The following is a 23,218-nucleotide window of genomic DNA, read 5'->3' on the forward strand; positions in this document are numbered from 1 at the left end:
TGCTATTTTGGAGCAGTGGGAGAGCATAAAGAGACAGTTAAGTTAATTAACTAGTTGAAACACACCATGTCTCTAATGAAATCCTTCAGTGTGCCTCCCTCGATAAACTCGGTTATTAAATTCAGCCTCTTGTCCTTATATAGCACACCGATGAACTTCAACACGTGGGGATGTTCCAGACTCCTCATCACTTTGACCTGGAGAGAAAGAGAGGTATGTTTTCATCCCAGTATGATTTTTGAATCAGACTGAGCCCTTGAAATGCTCAGTCTGATCGTGTGGGCGTTAAGAAAGAAATGTGAAGATATTTACATACACATCCCTGATTGGCTGATAGGATGGTCTAGAGCCCACCCCCTTACCCAAATGTACAGGTATTGGCCTATTATAATCAGATCACATTGTGACATCTTGATGTGGGTCAAAAGTTCCATCCCACCAGAACATGCCGAAATTCCACTTTTCTTTCTTCTCCAAACAGCTCTTACACAAAAAGGGCATTCACATCATTTTCACAATTTCATAGTGTTTATCACCACAGCAATCAGTTTCCACATTGGAGGTATTTTATCTTTGCAAAAAATCACAAGCTTATTTTTCCCTCGGAGGACTGGAGCAAGTGCATACAAAAATAATAAGGTTGTCCTAAAGCAATCCATCTATGTAGCAAATAGTGACATTTGGCAAGCTCTCATTTATGGGTATAATAAATCATAGCCCAATGTATAACCAGATTAGACTACTGACCTCCTTTAGAAAGGTCTTCTGGGTCTCCTCATCACAGCGAATCAGCTCCTTCATCACCATCACCTCACCAGTGGCTTTGTGGGTCACCTGTCAATGTGGAGAAAAACAAAACACTGACATCTGTGTAGATGTGGAGGCATGGAGTGGATGTGAGAGATTTGTTTTTTTGGATCCCTATTAGCTTTTTCAGAAGCAGCAGCAACTCCTGGGTTCCACAAAAAAAAAAAAAACATGACAAGAGAACACCCACTGACAGACAAGGACATTCACACAAATTTAAAATACAATGATATACAAACAATACAACAAAAAATGTATGTGTTAGAGTGTGTCTGTGTGTGCGTTTGTCCCCTCACAGTCCCCGCCGTTCCATTAGATGTTGTTTAATCCATTTTTTAAAGGTCATTTAGCTGTTTGCTTGAGTAATTGGAGATGGGACTTCCATGCGATCATGGCTTTGTATAATACTGTGTTTGAATGTTATTTGATTATGCAGACAATCTGGAATTTTCATCACAGTAATATTTCTCAGAAAAAGAAGAGATGCAGTTAATCTCATTTCAACCCTCAACCAGGAAAGACTGCCATGCATGTTGTTGATATTAGTTGTATATGTGCAGTAAGGGCAAGGCGTGCTGCTCTGTTTTCAGCCAGCTGCAGCTTTGCTATATCTTTCTTTGCTGCACTTGACCATATTACTGGACAGTAGGCTTGTCACGATACCAATATTTTACAAACGATACAATACCAGGCCAAGTATCACAATACCAAGTAGTGTTGCGATACTACGGTAAAAAAAAAAAACTGTGGCCTAGCATCCTGTTCGCCCCGTCCCCCAGACGCTTGTTCACGTTTTCTAAACGTTCTCCAAAAACCTGGTCACTGAAATTCGCACTTCTGTTCAGTGTATAATGGAATACTGCATAGAATGGCTGATTTTCTCATATTTGCAAAGGCCTACCTGTGATTTGGTTGGAGGAATGGGAGGAAGGAATATACATCAGTGGAGGCTGCTGAAGGGAGGATGGCTCATAATAATGGCTGGAACGGCGCAAATGGAATGGCATCAAACACATGCTGATAAGGGATGCAGCTGGCTGATTACAGCTGCCACACGTGATATGTGCATTAAAGTTAAGTGGATATTATTGGACCTGTGCATACAAGAGACTAGTGGCTGTTGCTTAAATTCAACTGAATGTATATACAAAACTGACTTTATAAACATTTTATAACAGGTGCCAGCAGGTTCTTTAGCTCAGTAGGGCTGAAAAAGTCAGTAGTATCATATGAAATGATACTATGGTATTCTAAAATGTTGGTATCCAAGTATCATGACGTTTTGCTACCATGGTATTACCGCAGTACAGGTATACCGTGCAACACTACCGGACAGTAATCAAGATGGGACAAAACCAGAGCCTGAACAACTAGTACAGTTGATTTGTGTGTCAAAAACGCAGAACATCTTTTTATAAACAGACATACCCCTACCCATCTGCACAACAACTTCGTCAATATGACTTGACCATGATAATTGACCATCCAATGTTATACCTAGGAGTTTAGCTTCCTCAACACCCTTTACGCACAACTGCAGTTGAGGTTTAGGTCTTAGAGAATGTTTTGAACCAAATGCAATGTTTTAGTTTTAGATCCATTTAAGACCAGTTTATTATTAAATCACCAATTATGATATGGACTGTAACTCCTTATTTAGAATTTCAGTGAGCTCACTTGCTTTGGGCGCTGACATCTCGAGTGTGGAATCATCTGCATACATAGTCATTCTAGCTTTGTGTAAAACCAGTGGCAAATAATTTGAAAAATAGAGAAGAGCAACAGCCCAAATCAACACCGAACTGTACATACAGTGCATTCTGAAAGTATTCAGACCCCTTGACTTTTTCCACTATTTGTTACGTTACAGCCTTATTCTAAAATGGATAAAAAATATCAATCTACACACAATACCCCATAATGACAAAGCAAAAACAGGTTTAGATTTTTTTGCAAGTGTATTATAAAATAAAAAGCGGAGATCTCATTTACATAAGTATTCAGACCCTTTACTCAGTACTTTGTTGAAGCACCTTTGGCAGCTATTACAGCCTCAAATCTTCTTGTGTGTGACATTACAAGCTTGGCACACCTGTATTTGGGGAGTTTCTCCCATTCTTCTCTGCAGATCCTCTCAAGCTCGGTCAGGTTGGATGGGAAGCGTTGCTGCACAGCTATTTTCAGGTCTCTCCAGAGATGTTCGATCGGGTTCAAGTCCAGGCTCTGGCTGGGCCACTCAAGGACATTCAGAGACTTGTCCCGAAGCCCCTCCTGCATTGTCTTGGCTGTGTGCTTAGGGTCGTTGTCCTGTTGGAAGGTGAACCTTCATCCCAGTCTGAGGTCCTGAGTGCTCTGGAGCAGATTTTCATCAAGGATCTCTCTGTACTTTGCTCCGTTCATCTTTACCTCGTTCCTGACTAGTCTCCCAGTCCCTGCCGCTGAAAAACATCCCCACAGCATGATGCTGCCACCACCATGCTTCACCGTACAGATGGTATTGGCCAGGTGATGAGCGGTGCCTGGTTTCCTCCAGACGTGACGCTTGGCATTCAGGCCAAAGAGTTCAACCTTGGTTTCATCAGACCAGAGAAGCTCATGGTCAGAGTCCTTTAGGTGCCTTTTGGCAAACTCCAAGCGGGCTGTCATGTGCCTTTTAGTGAGGAGTGGCTTCCGTCTGGCCACTCTACCATAAAGGCCTGATTGGTGGAGTGCTGCAGAGATGATTGTCCTTCTGGAAGGTTCTCCCATCTCCACAGAGGAACTCTGGAGCTCTGTCAGTGACCATCGGGTTCTTGGTCACCTCCCTGACCAAGGCCCTTCTCCCCCGATTGTTCAGTTTGGCCAGGCGGCCAGCTCTAGGAAGAGTGTGGGTGGTTCCAAACGTCTTCCATTTAAGAATGATGGAGGCCACTGTGTTCTTGGGGACCTTCAATGCTGCATACATTTTTGGGTACCCTTTTTGTGTGCCTTTCCAAATCATATCCAAATCATGTCCAATCAATTGAATTTACCACAGGTGGACTCCAATCAAGTTGTAGAAACATCTCAAGGATGATCAATGGAAACAGGATGCACCTGAGCTCAATTTGGAGTCTCATTGCAAAGGGTCTGAATACTTATGTAAATAAGGTATTTCTGTTCATTTTTGAAAATACATTTCTAAAAAACTGTTTTCACTTTGTCATTATGGGGTATTATGTGTTGATTGATGAGGATTTTTATTTATTTAATTCATTTTAGAATAAGGCTGTAACGTAACAAAATTTGGAAAAAGTCAAGGGGTCTGAATACTTTCCGAATGCACTGTATCTGCTGTTAGAGAAGCTTCTGATGAAGAACACTCTCTGCGTTCTATTGGATAACTCTCCAACCATGGCACACCTATCTCAGTGGATTAATCCATTGTGGAGGCCGCGGGAATGGCACAGTCCATCACTCTAAGACAGGCATCAGCAACGTAAGGCACGTGTGCTGAGAGGGTATTTGCCTTGGCACACCAAGCAATTTGAGAAAATAAGTGAAATTGCATTGGTTTTCCATAATTGGCTACTGCTTTGGACCTGACACCGTTTGTGAGAGTATTCCTTAGTCCTACAGTATGTGTGAAGAAAATGTGTATTGGGTAGGCCTATAATTTTAAATGTTGAGTCAAGAAGAAGGGGTGTGGCTTAGATGCACAAGGCGCATCTCTCTCCAGATTGAACTCTCTCCCGCCAATTCGTGTGCATTCATTGTTTCATAACTTCATTGTGTGAATTGTTGCGTCTATCAATTCACCATTACATATATCACCAGTAGTACATTTACCGTTAATTCCCATAATTTCTAATATACAATGTTTGTTTGGTTACGGTAATTTCTGTTAATGCATTCAATATATTATTATTACAGTAATTTACCGTTCCCATTGTTGGAGTGGACACGTTGTTTGGAGGGGGGGGGGGGGGGGGAGGGAACAGGTTAATTTCTTCTGGTTAGGCTATCTTGATCTCTGGCTCCCTCTTGAGTTATTTGTGTCTTAATCATTTCATCAAAACAGTGCGCTTAAAGCATCAGACAAACACAGTGCATAGTTGATTTTATTAAAACACACATAGGGTGTGTCTATATATGGAAAAATACATGTTTTAAACTTTAGACCAATCGATTGGTCGAAAGAACAGACGACTCTCGGTTGACCAAGATTTTTTTTTAGGTTGGGACAGCTTTACTTTTAACCAATCATCTGTCATCTGAGTCAGTGCAGTACACGTTGAGTGCCCTTCTCTATATGCATGCTGAAATTCAGTAGTTAACTTGTTATCTGAAAAATAGCATTGTATTTGGTCAAACTATTCTCTCCATCAGTTGACTAAGAAAAGGCAGCAAACTGATTGGGCAGCTGTTAAGAGCCAGCAAAGGGTGCTTTACTATTTTTAGGCAGCGGAATTACTTTAGCTTCCTTTCACGCCTGTGGACACACGCACTACTTTAGGCTTTGGTTAAAGTTATAGCAAATAGGTGTGGCAATACAGATTGAGATGTGTGTGGAAAAGAGGATGATTGTTGGGTGAAAAGCTGACCTTGATAGCCTGGCCAAAGAAGCCCTTGCCCAGCACCTCTCCATGGATGAGGTCACAGGGGCGGAAGATGCGATGAGAGCAGCTGCTGGAGGAGCGCAGGGATTCGGAGCGCCCGATGTCCCGGGTCAGGATAGGGTGTTCCTTAGGGGAGGCTGGCCCAGGGGACTTACAGATGCTGTTGCTACGCCTTCCATTAACGGAGAGGAACAAAGGTCAGTTAGACATTGATCAAGTTCTACTTGAATCAAGTTCTTTGAATCTCTCAATTTTTGCCCCAATGCTTAGACTCTCTCTCCCAAGGTTGGCTGGTTTAGCTGTACCTTAGAGACCTCCTCTTTAGGGTGCCATCATCCACCACGTCTGTCCTCTCCAGGACACTGTCAGAGGGCAAAGACAGGCGCATGCGGGAGGTGGCGGGGACCCCCAAGCGGTTGTGCGAGGACCCCAGTCTAAGCCTCTCCAACCGCTGCCTGACTGGATCATACTCTATGAGCAGCTGCAGCGTCTGACTGGTCCGATGAATCAGGTCCTCCACCTGAAACACCAATCAATCAGAATACATAATCTGCTAGGCCAAAGTTCTCTCTGACATAGTAACATGGGCAAGCAACACTAATGAGATAGGTATTGGTATAAGGCCTATACAGAACACGGGATGGAATTAGAACTAGGCAGGGTTCCAATGAGAACAGGATCCTGATAACACGAAGAGCTATCAAATTGACTTACACTACATGACTTGAATGAAGCTTTTAATTGGAATGCACCTTGTCGCAAACAGGAAAGGTGGGAACTAAAATTAAATTAGTGAATGCACATGGTTGAGTGATGTGGTGTGGTGAGATTGAGTCCTTTCAGATGCCATCCTCTCCCAGCTAAAGAATGTTTAAACGAAGGCGGAATGAATGGAATGCAAAGATCACATGTTCCGTCTTCTATTTTAGAGTAACAGTAACACCACTGGGTTACTACTGAATAGTCTACATGTTTAAAGCTCATTGCTTTTTCAATGCTTTATTATTCAGTGTATTGTGAAAAGCTGGATCATGCAACTCACCTCTTCCTCCATCAGTGTCCCCACTGGAAGACCGTTGATCTCCAGGATCCTGTCACCAACATGGATGGCATTCCGAACTTCCGGGCTGATATGCATTCCTCTGACCCTGAGAGAAATACAGCATACAGTGAGGGAAAAAAGTATTTGATCCCCTGCTGATTTTGTACGTTTGCCCACTGACAAAGACATGATCAGTATTTAATTTTAATGGTAGGTTTATTTGAACAATGAGAGACAGAATAACAACAAAAAAATCCAGAAAAATGCATGTCAAAAATGTTATAAATTGATTTGCATTTTAATTAGGGAAATAAGTATTTGACCCCTCTGCAAAACATGACTTAGTACTTGGTGGCAAAACCCTTGTTGGCAATCACAGAGGTCAGACGTTTCTTGTAGTTGGCCACCAGGTTTGCGCACATCTCAGGAGGGATTTTGTCCCACTCCTCTTTGCAGATCTTCTCCAAGTCATTAAGGTTTCGAGTGTGACGTTTGGCAACTCGAACCTTCAGCTCCCTCCACAGATTTTCTATGGGATTAAGGTCTGGAGACTGGCTAGACCACTCCAGGACCTTAATGTGCTTCTTCTTGAGCCACTCCTTTGTTGCCTTGGCTGTCTGTTTTGGGTCATTGTCATGCTGGAATACCCATCCACGACCCATTTTCAATGCCCTGGCTGAGGGAAGGAGGTTCTCACCCAAGATTTGACAGTACATGGCCCCATCCATTGTCCCTTTGATGCGGTGAAGTTGTCCTGTCCCCTTAGCAGAAAAACACCCCCAAAGCATTATGTTTCCACCTCCATGCTTGACGGTGGGGAAGGTGTTCTTGGGGTCATAGGCAGCATTCCTCCTCCTCCAAACACGACGAGTTGAGTTGATGCCAAAGAGCTCGATTTTGGTCTCATCTGACCACAACACTTTCACCCAGTTCTCCTCTGAATCATTCAGATGTTCATTGGCAAACTTCAGACGGGCCTGTATATGTGCTTTCTTAAGAAGGGGGACCTTGCAGGCGCTGCAGGATTTCAGTCCTTCACGGCGTAGTGTGTTACCAATTGTTTTCTTGGTGACTATGGTCCCAGCTGCCTTGAGATCATTGACAAGATCCTCCCGTGTAGTTCTGGGCTGATTCCTCACCGTTCTCATGATCATTGCAACTCCATGAGGTGAGATCTTGCATGGAGCCCCAGGCCGAGGGAGATTGACAGGTCTTTTGTGTTTCTTCCATTTGCGAATAATCGCACCAACTGTTGTCACCTTCTCACCAAGCTGCTTGGCGATGGTCTTGTAGCCCATTCCTGCCTTGTGTAGGTCTACAATCTTGTCCCTGACATCCTTGGAAAGCTCTTTGGTCTTGGCCATGTTGGAGAGTTTGGAATCTGATTGATTGATTGCTTCTGTGGACAGGTGTCTTTTATACAGGTAACAAGCTGAGATTAGGAGCACTCCCTTTAAGAGTGTGCTCCTAATCTCAGCTCGTTACCTGTATAAAAGACACCTGGGAGCCAGAAATCTTTCTGATTGAGAGGGGGTCAAATACTTATTTCCCTCATTAAAATGCAAATCAATTTATAACATTTTTGACATGCGTTTTTCTGGATGTTTGTTGTTGTTATTCTGTCTTTGACTGTTCAAATAAACCTACCATTAAAATTATAGACTGATAATTTCTTTATCAGTGGGCAAACGTACGAAATCAGCAGGGGATCAAATACTTTTTTCCCCTCACTGTATAGACATGTCAGTCTGGAGCACCAGTATCAGAATGAACTATGACCAGACTCCATTTAGGTCTGTCAGAGGAGAGCTGGTTCTGTTGACCAATCAGCAGTGAGCACCTGGACAATACAGAGGTGGGTGTGTGTCTGTCCACAACATCAAGTACATCTATCAGCTAACGAGAGACTCCTTGGCTGACCTGGATCAAGACTATAATAACACCACCAAAGTAAAGAGATGTGGGATTTAACTATTAAATCCAGGTTACATAGTCTTATTGGTTATGTACAAACATCTATATCAAGGACTAATGGCCTATTATTTCAGCAAATCTATAATCAGTTACACAACACATGACTCATCCCACTCAGGCCTAGACAGTCAAGGGTGTACAGATTCACTAGTTGTGAGTGACCAGTTAAATCCACTCACTCTTTGACTTGCACGCTAGCGGAGCCGCTGGCAACGTCTCTTAGGACAGAGACAGAGAAGCCCCTCTTGCTGTTGGTGGCAGAGGGCATTGAGATGAGGGTGACCGTGTGGGGCAGGGAATCCAGGGCCGAATCGGCCGAACGCTTCTCCAACACGGGCGCCAGGACTACTTGCTTATAGCACTTCCCACTGCACGAGAGGAGGAGAGAAGAAACAAGGAATAAGGGGTATTGTTCTGGATAATGATTATGTTTTTTAAGGTCTTACCAGTTGAAAGTATTCAAATCAGTGTTTAAACATCAAAGTGTTCTACTTCCTTCCAACTTCCTTTACCTACATCTGTTAGTACTTTGCTGCAAAATCATTTCCCTTTGGGAACAATAAAGTTTTATTGGAGAAAAATATGAAGAGAAGGAGAGAGCAGAAAGGAGGGGTATGGAGAGTCAGACAGTAGAGGGGCTCAGGTATGACAGACGCACCAGATTCCTAAATGATCAATCAGAAAGAGTGATGTTGCCTGTTTGCAATAACAAACATCACATTCCCTAAACTGCCTCTATCAACATCTGACTTAACACCATACTTACAAACAGAATTCAGAATCTAAACAAATAAAACCAACAACTCTGTGAGCAGTAGATAGTAAACAGTAAAACAACCCTCACCAGTACAGTTTGGATCGCTCCACCAAGGCGTAGGTGTCTCTGTCCTCGATGACCACCTTGCAGCTCAGACATACAAAGCACTCTGGGTGATACTTGTATTCTCCAGCCACCTGGAAGAACAGATACAGGTGAGTTTGTCTCCGGGCTTTGATCTTTCCCATGGCGTTCCAGGTCCAAGCAGAGAATTCTTCAGGGTGATCCTGCTGTGCTGAGCTGTGTTGTGTGGTGTTGTACGCTATGTGGTGTTCTGTATTGTCCCGTGTTGTGTGCTAGATGGTGTTATACGCTATATGGTGTTGTGTGTGCTGTCCTCCTCTCTTTGTGGCAGTAACACAATCAGTAACACCTGCTCCACTCTCAGCCTGTCTGGAATCTGCTATGATGTAATCTACCTCCCAGCTCCCAAGCCCTGCCTTTTCAAATCACAGCACACCTCTTGCTGACACTCTCTCTCTCCTCACACCCTCACTAACTCTGAAATAAAGTCTGGTTCTGTCATGCATGTACACCGGCTTACTCATAACCTTTTTGTCTATAACTTACACACTCCCAATCTGTTGGTCTTGCGCTCATGCTAAATTAGACAACGTATCCACTATGGCTGGGAATTGCCAGGGACCTTATGATATCGCGATAGTTGAGTGCCGATACAATATGTATTGCGCTTCTATATGATTCACAATTTATCACGATTCTATATGTATTGCAATTCGATACTGCAATTTTATTGCGATTCAATGTTCCAAACAAATTTCTCACTATACTGTAATGACCTAAATTAATGAATGACATTTGTTTCTTTTTTTTTATGAAAAGAAAAAAAAAAGAATCTTGTCAAATCGCCAATTGGCAACCCATCCATTATGGGATTGACACAAACAAACATTACAATAATTCACTGTGGTAAATTCAGTGACAATTCTTCTTCCAGTGTTCTCTGCAGTGCGCAATGCAAAAAAGAGTGAAAAGATTAAAGGTAAAAATCGATACATAATAGTAAATAAGGTTATCCAAACAATAATTATAACCTAAAGCAGTAGAATAACATACATATATATATATATATATATATATACACACACATACACACACACATACACTGTATATACATTACCAGTCCAAAGTTTGGACACACCTACTCATTCAATGGTTTTTCTTTATTTTTACATTGTAGAATAATAGTGAAGACATCAAAACTATGAAGTAACACATATGGAATCATGTAGTAAACAAAAAAGTGTTAAACAAATCAAATAGCCACCCTTTGCCTTGATGACAGCTTCGCACACTCTTGGCATTTTCTCAACCAGCTTCATGAGCTAGTCACCTGGAATGCATTTCAATTAACAGGTGTGCCTTGTTAAAAGTTAATTTGTGGAATTTCTTTCCTTCTTAATGCGTTTGAGCCAATCAGTTGTGTTGTGACAAGGTAGGGGTGGTATACAGAAGATAGCCCTATTTGGTAAAAGACCAAGTCCATATTATGGCAAGAACAGCTCAAATAAGCAAAGAGAAACGACAGTCCATCATTACTTTAAGACATGAAGGTCAGTCAATACGGAACATTTCAAGAACTTTGAAAGTTTCTTCAAGTGCAGTCGCAAAAACCATCAAGCGCTATGATGAAACTGGCTCTCATGAGGACCGCCACAAGAATGGAAGACCCAGAGTTACTTCTGCTGCAGAGGATAAGTTCATTAGAGATACCAGCCTCAGATTGCAGCCCAAATAAATGCTTCCCAGAGTTCCAGTAACAGACACATCTCAACATCAACTGTTCAGAGGGGACCGTGTGAATCAGGCCTTCATGGTCAAATTGCTGCAAAGAAACCACGACTAAAGGACACCAATAATAAGAAGAGACCTGCTTGGGCCAAGAAACACAAGCAATGAACATTAGATCAGTGGAAAGGTGTCCTTTGGTCTGGAGTCCAAATTTGAGATTTTTGGTTCAAACCGCCGTGTCTTTGTGAGACGCGGTGTGGGTGAACGGATGATCTCCGCATGTGTAGTTCCTACCACGAAGCATGGAGGAGGTGATGTTATGGTGTGGGGGTGATTTGCTGGTGACAATGTCTGTGATTTATTTAGAATTCAAGGCACACTTAACCAGCATGGCTACCACAGCATTCTGCAGCGATAAGCCATTTACATTTACATCATTTAGCAGACATCCCATCTGGTTTGGGCTTCGTGGGACTATCATTTGTATTTCAACAGGACAATGACCCAACACACCTCCAGGCTGTGTAAGGGCTATTTTACCAAGAAGGAGAGTGATGGAGTGCTGCATCAGATGACCTGGCCTCCACAATCCCCTAACCTCAACCCAATTGAGATGGTTTGACTGGTATTGTATATACATACATACATACATACATACATACATACAGTACCCGTCAAAAGTTTGAACACACCTATTCATTCAAGGGTTTCTTTATTTTTACTATTTTCTACCTTGTAGAATAATAATGTAGACATCAAAACAATGTTATAACACATATGGAATCATGTAGTTACCAAAAAAGCGTTAAGAAATCAACATTTATTTTAGATTCTTCAATGTAGCCACCCTTTGCCTTGATGACAGCTTTGCACACTCTTGGCATTCTCTCAACCAGCTTCATCTGGAATGCTTTTCCAACAGTCTTGAAGGAGTTCCCACATACGCTGAGCACTTGTTGGCTGCTTTTCCTTCACCCTGATGTGAGATGGGAGTCTTAAGACAAGCTCCTCCCCAGATGAATTCAAACAGGGATAACTTATAAGGAATGTGAAGATATTAATGAAAACCTGTAGTCTTTGAAGTAGGATAACTTTTTCCATTCTCCCCCTGCTCTTCATTGTCGGCTGCTATGAGTAAGAGTGTTGGGAAAGGATATTGTTGCTGTTGCAGGCAGCAGTGAGATTAGGCTGGGTGATGTAAGCCATGTGTGGCTGTGCCTCCCTCCCTCCAGACTGGAGCATTACCACACTGACCCCAGACAGAAACAGCCTGAAGGAGCCCCAGCTAGACACACATGGCTGTGTCATAGTCCATAGGTGGCTGTGTGTGTGCAGGCTCTCTCAGATAGGGGAGGCTAGTGTGTATGTGTATGACCAACATGACTCCAGAGGCAATGTCTCCGCATTGCCTTACACAACACACTGGAGTTGATCTCTGTTCATTTTCCCATCTCACCAAAATAAAGGGAACAAAAGAAGGATCTTCAAAAGTGGTAAAATTTGAGAGGATTTACAACTTGTGTCAGAACTGTAAAACGTGTCCAGCCACAGAGAAAAGTAGGCAAACAGAAAGGAAAAATGGTATGCCACGATCTCCTAATTAGAGAACAAAATGCTGTTTTGTGCCGTAGCCTGCCCCGCAAACACACAACAGCCATAAGTAGCTGCCTGCTCCACACTGCTCTCCTCTCCTGAGAGACCCAACATCCATACGATTTTACGCCGTGTTGGTTCGGCTGCTAGCTAAGAGAAGGCTGCCAATTCAACTCTGCCAGAAATACTTGGCACCTTGCTTTCAGAGCCAATGTGGCCAAGAACAAATAGAAAGGCCCATTATGTATTTTGCTTACTGGCAACCTTCTTGTTCTAAAAAAAGAATAATTTTGGGACCCACTTTAATCCAGTTGAAGAGAAATTATCCTTTTGTGACCAGCAATTGTTTGTGCCATCAGCAGTTGTATTTAGACCTGATTTAATTGTGCCCATAACACTGTTAAAATGAAGTTCCACAGCACTCCAACCCCATGCATGAGGCATGGGCATTCCATAGCACTGATGAAACAACAAGAAAGCTAACCGATATCCAGCCTTCAGCGACTCTTCCATAGCATAACCATGAGCTCATGGTCTAATCCTGGAAGATTTTGACAAACGCAATCAAGCTTAAACATTCTAACCTTCCCTTAATAACAGATACTCGATCTTTCAAAAACCATCCCCAATAAACAGTGTGGTGGTCTGGTGGTGGACTGGTGATGCAGTGTGGGTAGTATCCATTGCCTTTCCACCACAGTGGACTGAATCAGGTGATGGACTGGCTCCAAAATCACTCCATGTTCTCTGTTTTCCCTCAAAAGTTCACTATGTTCTGGGGGAAGTAAACTGTGGAGACTGTACAGAGGAGAACAGAGCGGGGCCATGATGGGGAACCTAACTAACACACTGGGGGGGGGGGGGGGGGGGGGTAAAGCTGACAGTTCCCTCATTTGTACACAGAGAAAAGCAGATCTTATTACTGCACAACCCCCTGAACTCATATCAAAGAATAGTGATTCACTGTGAACTGGTGTTATTTGAGTATGGACCTACACATCTAACCTCTGAATACAATGGTAACCCTGACAGTGAATTATTATTATTCATATATTATATGATGTACAGCTTTGTCATTGTCTAACTGTTCTTCACCAACACTGTCGTCTTCATGTTCCATGAGATCTAAGTGAACCAAGCTAGAAGCCTACTGCATCATAATACCTGATACTCTGGATCCTGGGTCAACCAGGGTTCATCTTGATTTCACACAGAGATAGCACGGATCAGGTGTGCAGACGCTCCAGGATCAAATTCAGACAGATAAATATGTGGAAATGACAAACCTTGGTCTCAGTGTTTACAGACAAGTGAGGTGAGGAAGATGGAGCGGGGCAACTCACCATGGCAGGTCCAATCATGAGCAGAGAGCAGCCGTGACACAGCTCTCCAAACCTCTCCCAGTAGTGTTTACGGCAGTACAGCTTGCCATTCTTCTCATAGTACCAGTTGGTCAGGTGGTCACAGCATTCCGAGCACCTGTGGATGGGAAAACACACTTCATGACCTCTGCAGGAAATGAAGGGAGAAGAGTGGACAGACAAATCCTTTCAGCAGAGACCATATCAAGCGTAGAGCAATCTGTTTCAAGGTGATTCAAAGGAGACTCACTACAAAGCCTGGGTGTATCATTTCAACGACATGTTGACAATCTCAAAGGCTTGTGTTAGATTCCTGAAAGATTCCTATTTAGCAGAGATTCCACTCTCAAACAATGGAGGAGTCTGTGAGCTTTCAATTATTGACTGAGCTGAGAGATTTGACATACAGATATAGAAACAAATAAACAAGACACACAACGCTAGAGCAGAAATACCTAGCAAAAGACCCTGAAAGAAAACAGCATTTGACAAAGACAAATACGCTTAGTGTGCGATTGAAGTCAGGTAACATTGGAAATAGTTTAACCAACGCCCAAACAGTTGACCAGACTTGTCTGTACACTTTCCCTCAACCAAACCTCAACCAACCAAGAGAGTATGGAGGTGAAAGTATCCTTTAATGAGAGGGACTGGCACATTTAGACACAGTGCAGCAGAAGCCATTCATCGTGTGAGAAATTACACTGGTGAACATTATACTTTCCACTCCCATGTTGCAATGGAGTGCAGCGGTTGCTTCAGGCCTTTCTTTAGGATGACTGTGTGCACTCTTGTCTCTGATCGTCAGGGTACGATGTAAAGGACGTAGGTTACCTTGTTACTCAGACATGTCACGTGTCATTGGTGTGTGAGGGATGTGGATTCAGAGAAGAATGAAGCGATATGCAATAGACGGTGTGAAACACTGGTCATTAACCTTGTACTAAATACCAGCAACCAACACCAAAGGCTGCCCTCAGCCCACCCCATCCACAGCCACATTCCAGCATCTTAATTTGTTCCAGTTGTTTCTGGAGAGGCTGAAGCACCTTTCTGACAGAAATCCTGACAACCATCTACAGCCTGGTGAAGGTGTATCAAATTAAAATGTGGTTAATACACTGATTTGATTAAGTTAATGTACAAAAACCTTCCTATTTTTACATAACAATTATCCTGTCATGCCACTACTCAAGAGCAGATTGATCCACATCCTTGACTGGAGTGAAACCTGGCAAATCAGGCAGAAATGTATGACTCTGACTTAGTCACGGAATGTTCAGAGAGTTAGGAATGCTGAAGTTGCATAGAGAGAAGGGAGCACCTGCAGGCTATGAGCGCACCTTCAGATAGTTTCACAGGTTATGCAAAATGGTGGCACCAGGTTAAGCTGTGTCAGCCACACAATCAATTCTACACCTCTGTCAAAGAGATTAGGCCACTAAACTGGCAACCCACTTACACAGACAGCTCTCTGTGAAGAAGAGGTTGCCAGTTCTGCATCCTGACTGATATTCATCTGGAGGACACTCGATACACTGGCAACAGACAAACACTGAGGTAACAGTCTTAACAAATATGCCAACCACCTGCATGTCTGGGGATTTGCTGTAGTTTTGCCCACTGCTGGCCTGGGTCACAGTGATCTCTGAACCTGCAGTAGAGCTGATCCCAATTTATCAGCCTTTGGGGAGAAAATCCACTCCTGGAGATTAGGAAAGTTAATTCCCTTTTACAATGGTTCATTCTTTCACACAATGTTTATTACTAGCTAAACCTTATGGAGGTGGTTCATAGCTTCTGGTGCATTGTGTGAGGAAATGCGGCCTACACACAGAAATAAAAGCAAGAATACAGTGAGGGAAAAAAGTATTTGATCCCCTGCTGATTTTGTACATTTGCCCACTGACAAAGAAATTATCAGTCTATAATTTTAATGGTAGGTTTATTTGAACAGTGAGAGACAGAATAGCAACAAAAAAATCCAGAAAAACGCATGTAAAAATTTTTATAAATTGATTTGCATTTTAATTAGGGAAATAAGTATTTGACCCCCTCTCAATCAGAAAGATTTCTGGCTTCCAGGTGTCTTTTATACAGGTAACGAGCTGAGATTAGGAGCACACTCTTAAAGGGAGTGCTCCTAATCTCAGTTTGTTACCTGTATAAAAGACACCTGTCCACAGAAGCAATCAATCAACCACCTCCATAAGATTCCAAACTCTCCACCATGGCCAAGACCAAAGAGCTCTCCAAGGATGTCAGGGACAAGATTGTAGAACTACACAAGGCTGGAATGGGCTACAAGACCATCGCCAAGCAGCTTGGTGAGAAGGTGACAACAGTTGGTGCGATTATTCGCAAATGGAAGAAACACAAAAGACCTGTCAATCTCCCTCAGCCTGGGGCTCCATGCAAGATCTCACCCCGTGGAGTTGCAATGATCATGAGAACAGTGAGGAATCAGCCCAGAACTACACGGGAGGATCTTGTCAATGATCTCAAGGCAGCTGGGACCATAGTCACCAAGAAAACAATTGGCAACACACTACGCCGCGAAGGACTGAAATCCTGCAGCGCCCGCAAGGTCCCCCTGCTCAAGAAAGCACATATACAGGCCCGTCTGAAGTTTGCCAATGAACATCTGAATGATTCAGAGGAGAACTGGGTGAAAGTGTTGTGGTCAGATGAGACCAAAATCGAGCTCTTTGGCATCAACTCAACTCGTCGTGTTTGGAGGAGGAGGAATGCTGCCTATGACCCCAAGAACAACATCCCCACCGTCAAACATGGAGGTGGAAACATTATGCTTTGGGGGTGTTTTTCTGCTAAGGGGACAGGACAACTTCACCGCATCAAAGGGACGATGGACGGGGCCATGTACCGTCAAAGCTTGGGTGAGAACCTCCTTCCCTCAGCCAGGGCATTGAAAATGGGTCGTCAATGGGTATTCCAGCATGACAATGACCCAAAACACACAGCCAAGGCAACAAAGGAGTGGCTCAAGAAGAAGCACATTAAGGTCCTGGAGTGGCCTAGCCAGTCTCCAGACCCTAATCTCATAGAAAATCTGTGGAGGGAGCTGAAGGTTCGAGATGCCAAACGTCAGGCTCGAAACCTTAATGACTTGGAGAAGATCTGCAAAGAGGAGTGGGACAAAATCCCTCCTGAAATGTGTGCAAACCTGGTGGCCAACTACAAGAAACGTCTGACCTCTGTGATTGCCAACAAGGGTTTTGCCACCAAGTACTAAGTCAAGTTTTGCAGAGGGGTCAAATACTTATTTCCCTCATTAAAATGCAAATCAATTTATAACAGTTTTGACATGCGTTTTTCTGGATTTTTTTGTTGTTATTTTGTCTCTCACTGTTCAAATAAACCTACCATTAAAATTATAGACTGATCATGTCTTTGTCAGTGGGCAAACATACAAAATCAGCAGGGGATCAAATACGTTTTTCCCTCACTGTAGGTAAGCAGGAAAATAGATTTCCGGGCGTGGAAAAGCAGAGGGGGTCTGAAAGGCTGTCCAGATAAAGATCACATTAGTGAGGGGAGCGCTGTATACAATAGGGAACGCTGCCCTTGGAATGGCCGAACTTGGCCTAAGGCCCAATTAGAGCCTTTTGTCTGACGGAATGTTGACGAGACCATACACCCCGGTTACAAAACGAGACTAAACAAGTGACAAAAAAGGAACTGCATTTAAAAAAAACACTAGTCTTTTTCCTCCTCTTTACTACTGAGTCTGTGAGCAACAGTTTAGTCTGCTAGCCAATCTGTGGTCAGTAGTAGTGTCCTACTGTATGTGATAGTAAACCTGAATATTGCATGTGTACTCATGGGTGTCTGTTTGCTAGGCGTGCACTGCATGTGAGTATTTGTGAGCAGCCCCTCTGCCATCATTGTGAGTGTTTTTATAACAAATCATGGAAACGGACAGAAACAGGAGGCAATGCTGAAATACACACACATAGACAAGTGTGCGACAAGTATGAAGAATATCTTGCCTCAGACAGACGAGTCACACAGCGGCTCCAGGTATGCCGCAGGGAAAACAACTTTCACTGTAAAACTGAACAACATAACCTTGGCTGGTTCCTGTGTCCTCCCTCTCTGTCATTCCAAAAACAACAATGAGAAACATTGGGTTGGTCAATCCCAGTGTAGGGGGTAACGGATAACTGAAGATTACACAGTCATGTCCCTGAAGAAATAGTCTAAAGACCAAAACAAAGATGATCTTAAAAACACCTCAATCAGCAGAGTAAACAACACTGGTGCCATTTCTTATCCAAAAAGGAAATAAAAAATATAAAAAATGTGTCTCAGATGAGAGGAAGGACTGGTCCTCCCAACAATTCCATGGACAAACCTTATTAGACAAACACCAATGGGCAAACATTACTTATTTCATTTCCTCAATTCCACATTACCAGTGGAAGGCCAACTTTAATGCCTTTTGTTGGAGTGTACTAGAATTCATACTTAAGTTTCTTCTAAAATGCTAAAAAAACAGACACTAAGCACTAGGCCTATGGGGAAGCAGTGTCGTAGTAATGGAAACAAGACACACTAGTTCAAAATGCCATAACACGGAACTTAACCTGAAACCTGTCAAACTTTATCATATGTATTAATGGACTATATGTAAAACTTTCAATGTTAGCTAACTAAGATAAGATTTAATAAGAGCATATCAGGAACACAATAGCACACATTGCACTCATGGTTGGTATTGTTCAATGCAGGTTTGGCTGTTATCAAGGGACTCATGAGTATCCAAACCAAGTCAAACCAGCCAGAGCAGGGCCACTGGATCATCATTGGCTAAGTGAAAGTACACATTCATTTCAGAAGGCAACCAATGTGAACAGAGAGTAACAGTCAAACACATCAAAGTTACATTATTGGACCCCACAGACAACTAACGAGGGGAAAGTACTATAATTATGACTTGAGCCAGAAGGCTTCACCTCTTTTAGAGGACTAACATTGACTCATAAAGGACAGTCCTTTGGGACAACCCAGGATCCAGTTTTCCCTGGGAAAAACAAAGGACTCTGTGCAGTGTCTGGAGCAGCGGGCCCACGACTCTGAATCGCTGTCTAGGAATGTGGCAGTGGGGCACACAACACACTGTCTAGTCTTTACCTATACGTTGGCCTGACAACGTCAGCTTTACTGGAACAGGGATAACATCAGCCTTTAACAATGCTGTACAACTTGGGGGAGGTGCAGGGCTCTGTGTGCACAATAGAACAGAGCAGGGGGTAACATGGAAAAGGAAACTACTGTAGTTGCTTTAAATTTTGACAATGTCCCACATGGAGAGTGAAAGGAATTCTGTACTCCATGGACAAAATGCATGTACAACTCAAATTAACAGAAAATAGGCAGATTTTGGGCTACGCCATCTGACTGCTGAGGGCTGAACTCCAGCACACTTGGCTGAGCGTCAGTACGGTAGTCTGGCTTGGAGGTTTTTCCAAAAGCAGATGCTCCATCTAAAGAGTTCATTTCACAGAAAATGAGTGAGGTGGTCTTGGGCAGAAACAGAGCAGTAAAAGAGAAGGAGGGGGGAGAGAGAGACAAAAGGGCAATTCCACAGTAACAGAATGACGCCGAAACTGATTTTTCACTTTAAAAGTTTGGACATCACAGTACAGCAGAGCACAGTAGACTACAGCACAGCAGAGTACGGTATAGTCCAGTACAGTAAAGTAGAGTACAGTATAGTTCAGTACAGTACAGTAAATGACTGTACTCTAGTGTGCTCTACTGTACTAAACTCTACTGTACAGTACAGTATTGTACTGACCGATACTCTATTCTTCACTGTACAGTACTATACTCTACTGTCCAAACTTGTGAAATAGACGTCTATGATTGGTTAAAATTTGGACTGACCAAATTGCAACTACTTTTCAACGTCCATGGATGTCCGGTGTCGGTCAGTGCTCAGCGGGTGAGAGGGCTGGTCACAGTAAAGGGAAAGAGAGGGGGCTCATGGGTAAGTATCAGTGACATTAACTAGAGAGAGAGAAAAGAGAGACAGGGAGGTGTTGTCCAGACTGTTTTTACACTCTTGCTGTTTTTAAACACTCATTCTGTTACCGATTTAGTAACAGAATGGATCATTTTAAATAATTTAATAAATCATCAACCAAAATGTTATCAGTAAAAACAATAACTAATTAGTAGGTCTACCTTGTTACTTCTGTGAACTTCCATTATCCTCCCTCCTCATGAGGGAGAGAAATGTGAAATTTGACTTTCTGCTAGATGTTTTCTAAGACCCCTTTTCCATATGTTTGACCAGAAATCAAAGCCTTTGCTTAATCCAAATTTATAGGATGGAAAATGGTTGAACAATGTATACAGTGCCTTGCAATAGTATTCATCCCCCTTGCCGTTTTTCCTATTTTGTTGCATTACAACCTGTAATTTAAATGGATTTTTATTTGGATTTCATGTAATGGACATACACAAAATAGTCCAAATTTGTGAAGTGACATGAAAGAAATAACTTATACAAAATAAATAACCGAAAAGTGGTGCGTGCATATGTATTCACCCCCTTTGCTATGAAGTCCCTAAATAAAATATGGTGCAACCAATTACCTTCAGAAGTCACATAATTAGTTAAATAAAGTCCACCTGTGTGCAATCTAAGTGTCACATGATCTGTCACATGATCTCAGTATATATACACACACCTGTTCTGAAAGGCCCCAGAGTCTGCAACACCACTAAGCAAGGGGCACCACCAAGCAAGCGGCACCATGAAGACCAAGGAGCTCTCCAAACAGGTCAGGGACAAAGTTGTGGTGAAGTACAGATCAGGGTTGGGTTATAAAAAAATATCTGAAACGTTGAACATCCCACAGAGCACCATTAAATCCATTTTGTTTTTAATGGAAAGAATATGGCACCACAACAAACCTGCCAAGAGAGGGCCACCCACCAAAACTAACAGACCAGGCAAGGAGGGCATTAATCTGAGGCAACAAAGAGACCAAAGATAACCCTGAAGGAGCTGCAAAGCTCCACAGTGGAGATTGGAGTATCTGTCCATAGGACCACTTTAAGTCATACACTCCACAGAGCTGGGCTTTACGGAAGAGTGGTCAGATAAAAGCCATTGCTTAAAGAAAAAAATAAGCAAACACGTTTGGTGTTCACCAAAAGCCATGTGGGAGACTCCCCAAACATATGGAAGAAGGTGCTCTGGTCAGATGAGACTAAAATTGAGCTTTTTGGCCATCAAGGAAAACGCTATGTCTGGTGCAAACCCAACACCTCTCATCACCCCGAGAACACCATCCCCACAGTGAAGCATGGTGGTGGCAGCATCATGCTGTGGGGATGTTTTTCATCGGCAGGGACTGGGAAACTGGTCAGAATGGAAGGAATGATGGATGGCGCTAAATACAGGGAAATTCTTGAGGGAAACCTGTTTCAGTCTTCCAAAGATTTGAGACTGGGACGGAGGTTCACCTTCCAGCAGGACAATGACCCTAGGCATACTGCTAAAGCAACACTCAAGTGGTTTAAGGGGAAACATTTAAATGTATTGGAATGGCCTAGTCAAAGCCCAGACCTCAATCCAATTGAGAATATGTGGTATGACTTAAAGATTGCTGTACACCAGCGGAACCATCCAACTTGAAGGAGCTGGAGCAGTTTTTCCTTGAAGAATGGACAAAAATCCCAGTGGCTAGATGTGCCAAGCTTATAGAGACATACCCCAAGAGACTTGCAGCTGTAATTGCTGCAAAAGGTAGCTCTACAAAGTATTGACTTTGGGGGGGGGGTGAATAGTTATGCACGCTCAAGTTCTGTTTTTTTTGTCTTATTTCTTGTTTGTTTCACAATAAAACATATTTTGCATCTTCAAAGTGGTAGGCATGTTGTGTAAATCAAATGATACAAACCCCCCATAAAATCAATTTTAATTCCAGATTGTAAGGCAACAAAATAGGAAAAATGCCAAGGGGGGTGAATACTTTCGCAAGCCACTGTATATGCCTTAATTTAAGAAAAATATAGACTCTTAGCTTTCATTATTCACCAAATTGGATGTGCTCCTATGAACTTCATATGTTAAGTGCTCATGGGGCTTTTTACATGGAAATGCCCAGAGACAGACAGACAGCGAGAGAGTGAGAACTGCACAGCTGTATCAAGGACTTGGCTTTTGAACTGACACAAGGTTCAGTGGTGATATAAAAGAGCCAATTATAGAAATAGAGAAAGAGACCCAAATCTTGGGTTCTATAAGGAAATGGTGTAGCTGAAAAGCTTTGTTTGAAATTTGAGTACTTGGGCTAAGGAACACTCAGATGTCAAGCCCCTTCCACTCAAGGGAGACGTACTCGGAAATGATAGGATGCCAAATTCACCTCATCTTAGGCTTTATTCCTTTATCTTAAGTTACATTTTAATTTTAAAAAATAGATTAACGTATAGATTAACGTATTATATTCAGGGGGAATTCAGAGCTCTAGAAAAATAGCTCTACTCTATTCAGTTCCATTAAACTATTCATCAGTTCTATTCTTTCATTCATGTTACGTAACGTTGTGTGCTGGATGGGCACAGTGAGTGTGAGAAATACACTCCTTCTCCTCATTATATTAACAGAGCTGCCATGACTCGACCCTCAATCCCAGCTTCCCCTTCCACAAAAACCCTGTGGGGCACATTGTCATCTAGACCATGACCGGTCCATTCTTGGACTGCTTATCTAACTAAAGCGCCATCATCATATCCATATATTCTCTTCAAGGAAAGTCAAACCTGAGTGATCGTATTTCACAGAGAGCTTTGGGAGCTAAAAATTGTTTTTGTTTAAGCGTCTGTACATAGGTCCTATACTATTGACCTCTGTTCAGCCCAAGTCTAGACGGTTCTCACTGGGGGCCAGTGACCGGAGAATGCCAGATAGTCTCAATCCTGACAATGACTAAGCCACAGGACGAAGAGAAACTGCCAGGGCCAAAGTCCTCAAGGCCGGAGAGAGAGCTGGTGGGATCCTCCTCCCACTGTGTCCCTGTGACCCATGCTAATTCAAGTGCGAGTGATGCCTCATGTCTATTATTTTCCACCTTTAATAGGCAAAAGGATGACAAACATCTACTACCTCAAAGTTGTTAACTTGTTGTACTAACTTCTAACTACAATGGTTTGAAGAAAAAAAAGTAGAATGGTGGTATCTGCAAATGGGATTTGAGTGACTGACTGGATTTTCAATATGTACTGTAATGGAGTTCTGCCTCACTGTAGAATAGTT

At 42.7% G+C, this 23,218-nt stretch overlaps 1 protein-coding gene across 1 annotated transcript in view; it reads right to left on the minus strand.

The window, feature by feature from the left end:
- The window catches only part of LOC311141295 (LIM domain kinase 2-like), a 39,892-nt gene that overhangs the window by 8,146 nt on the left and 8,528 nt on the right, over window positions 1–23,218 (minus strand). The window contains exons 3-10 of the mRNA XM_084176587.1: window positions 13,906–14,041; window positions 9,245–9,354; window positions 8,580–8,768; window positions 6,427–6,532; window positions 5,690–5,904; window positions 5,370–5,556; window positions 748–834; window positions 66–197 (exon numbers count right to left, since the gene is read on the minus strand). Coding sequence (XP_084032713.1) covers window positions 66–197; window positions 748–834; window positions 5,370–5,556; window positions 5,690–5,904; window positions 6,427–6,532; window positions 8,580–8,768; window positions 9,245–9,354; window positions 13,906–14,041 — 1,162 coding nt within the window. The remainder of the gene's footprint in view (window positions 1–65; window positions 198–747; window positions 835–5,369; window positions 5,557–5,689; window positions 5,905–6,426; window positions 6,533–8,579; window positions 8,769–9,244; window positions 9,355–13,905; window positions 14,042–23,218) is intronic.

The sequence above is a fragment of the Coregonus lavaretus genome (genome assembly GCF_964263955.1).
Source record: "Coregonus lavaretus genome assembly, chromosome: 14".
NCBI classification, from domain to species: Eukaryota; Metazoa; Chordata; class Actinopteri; order Salmoniformes; family Salmonidae; genus Coregonus; species Coregonus lavaretus.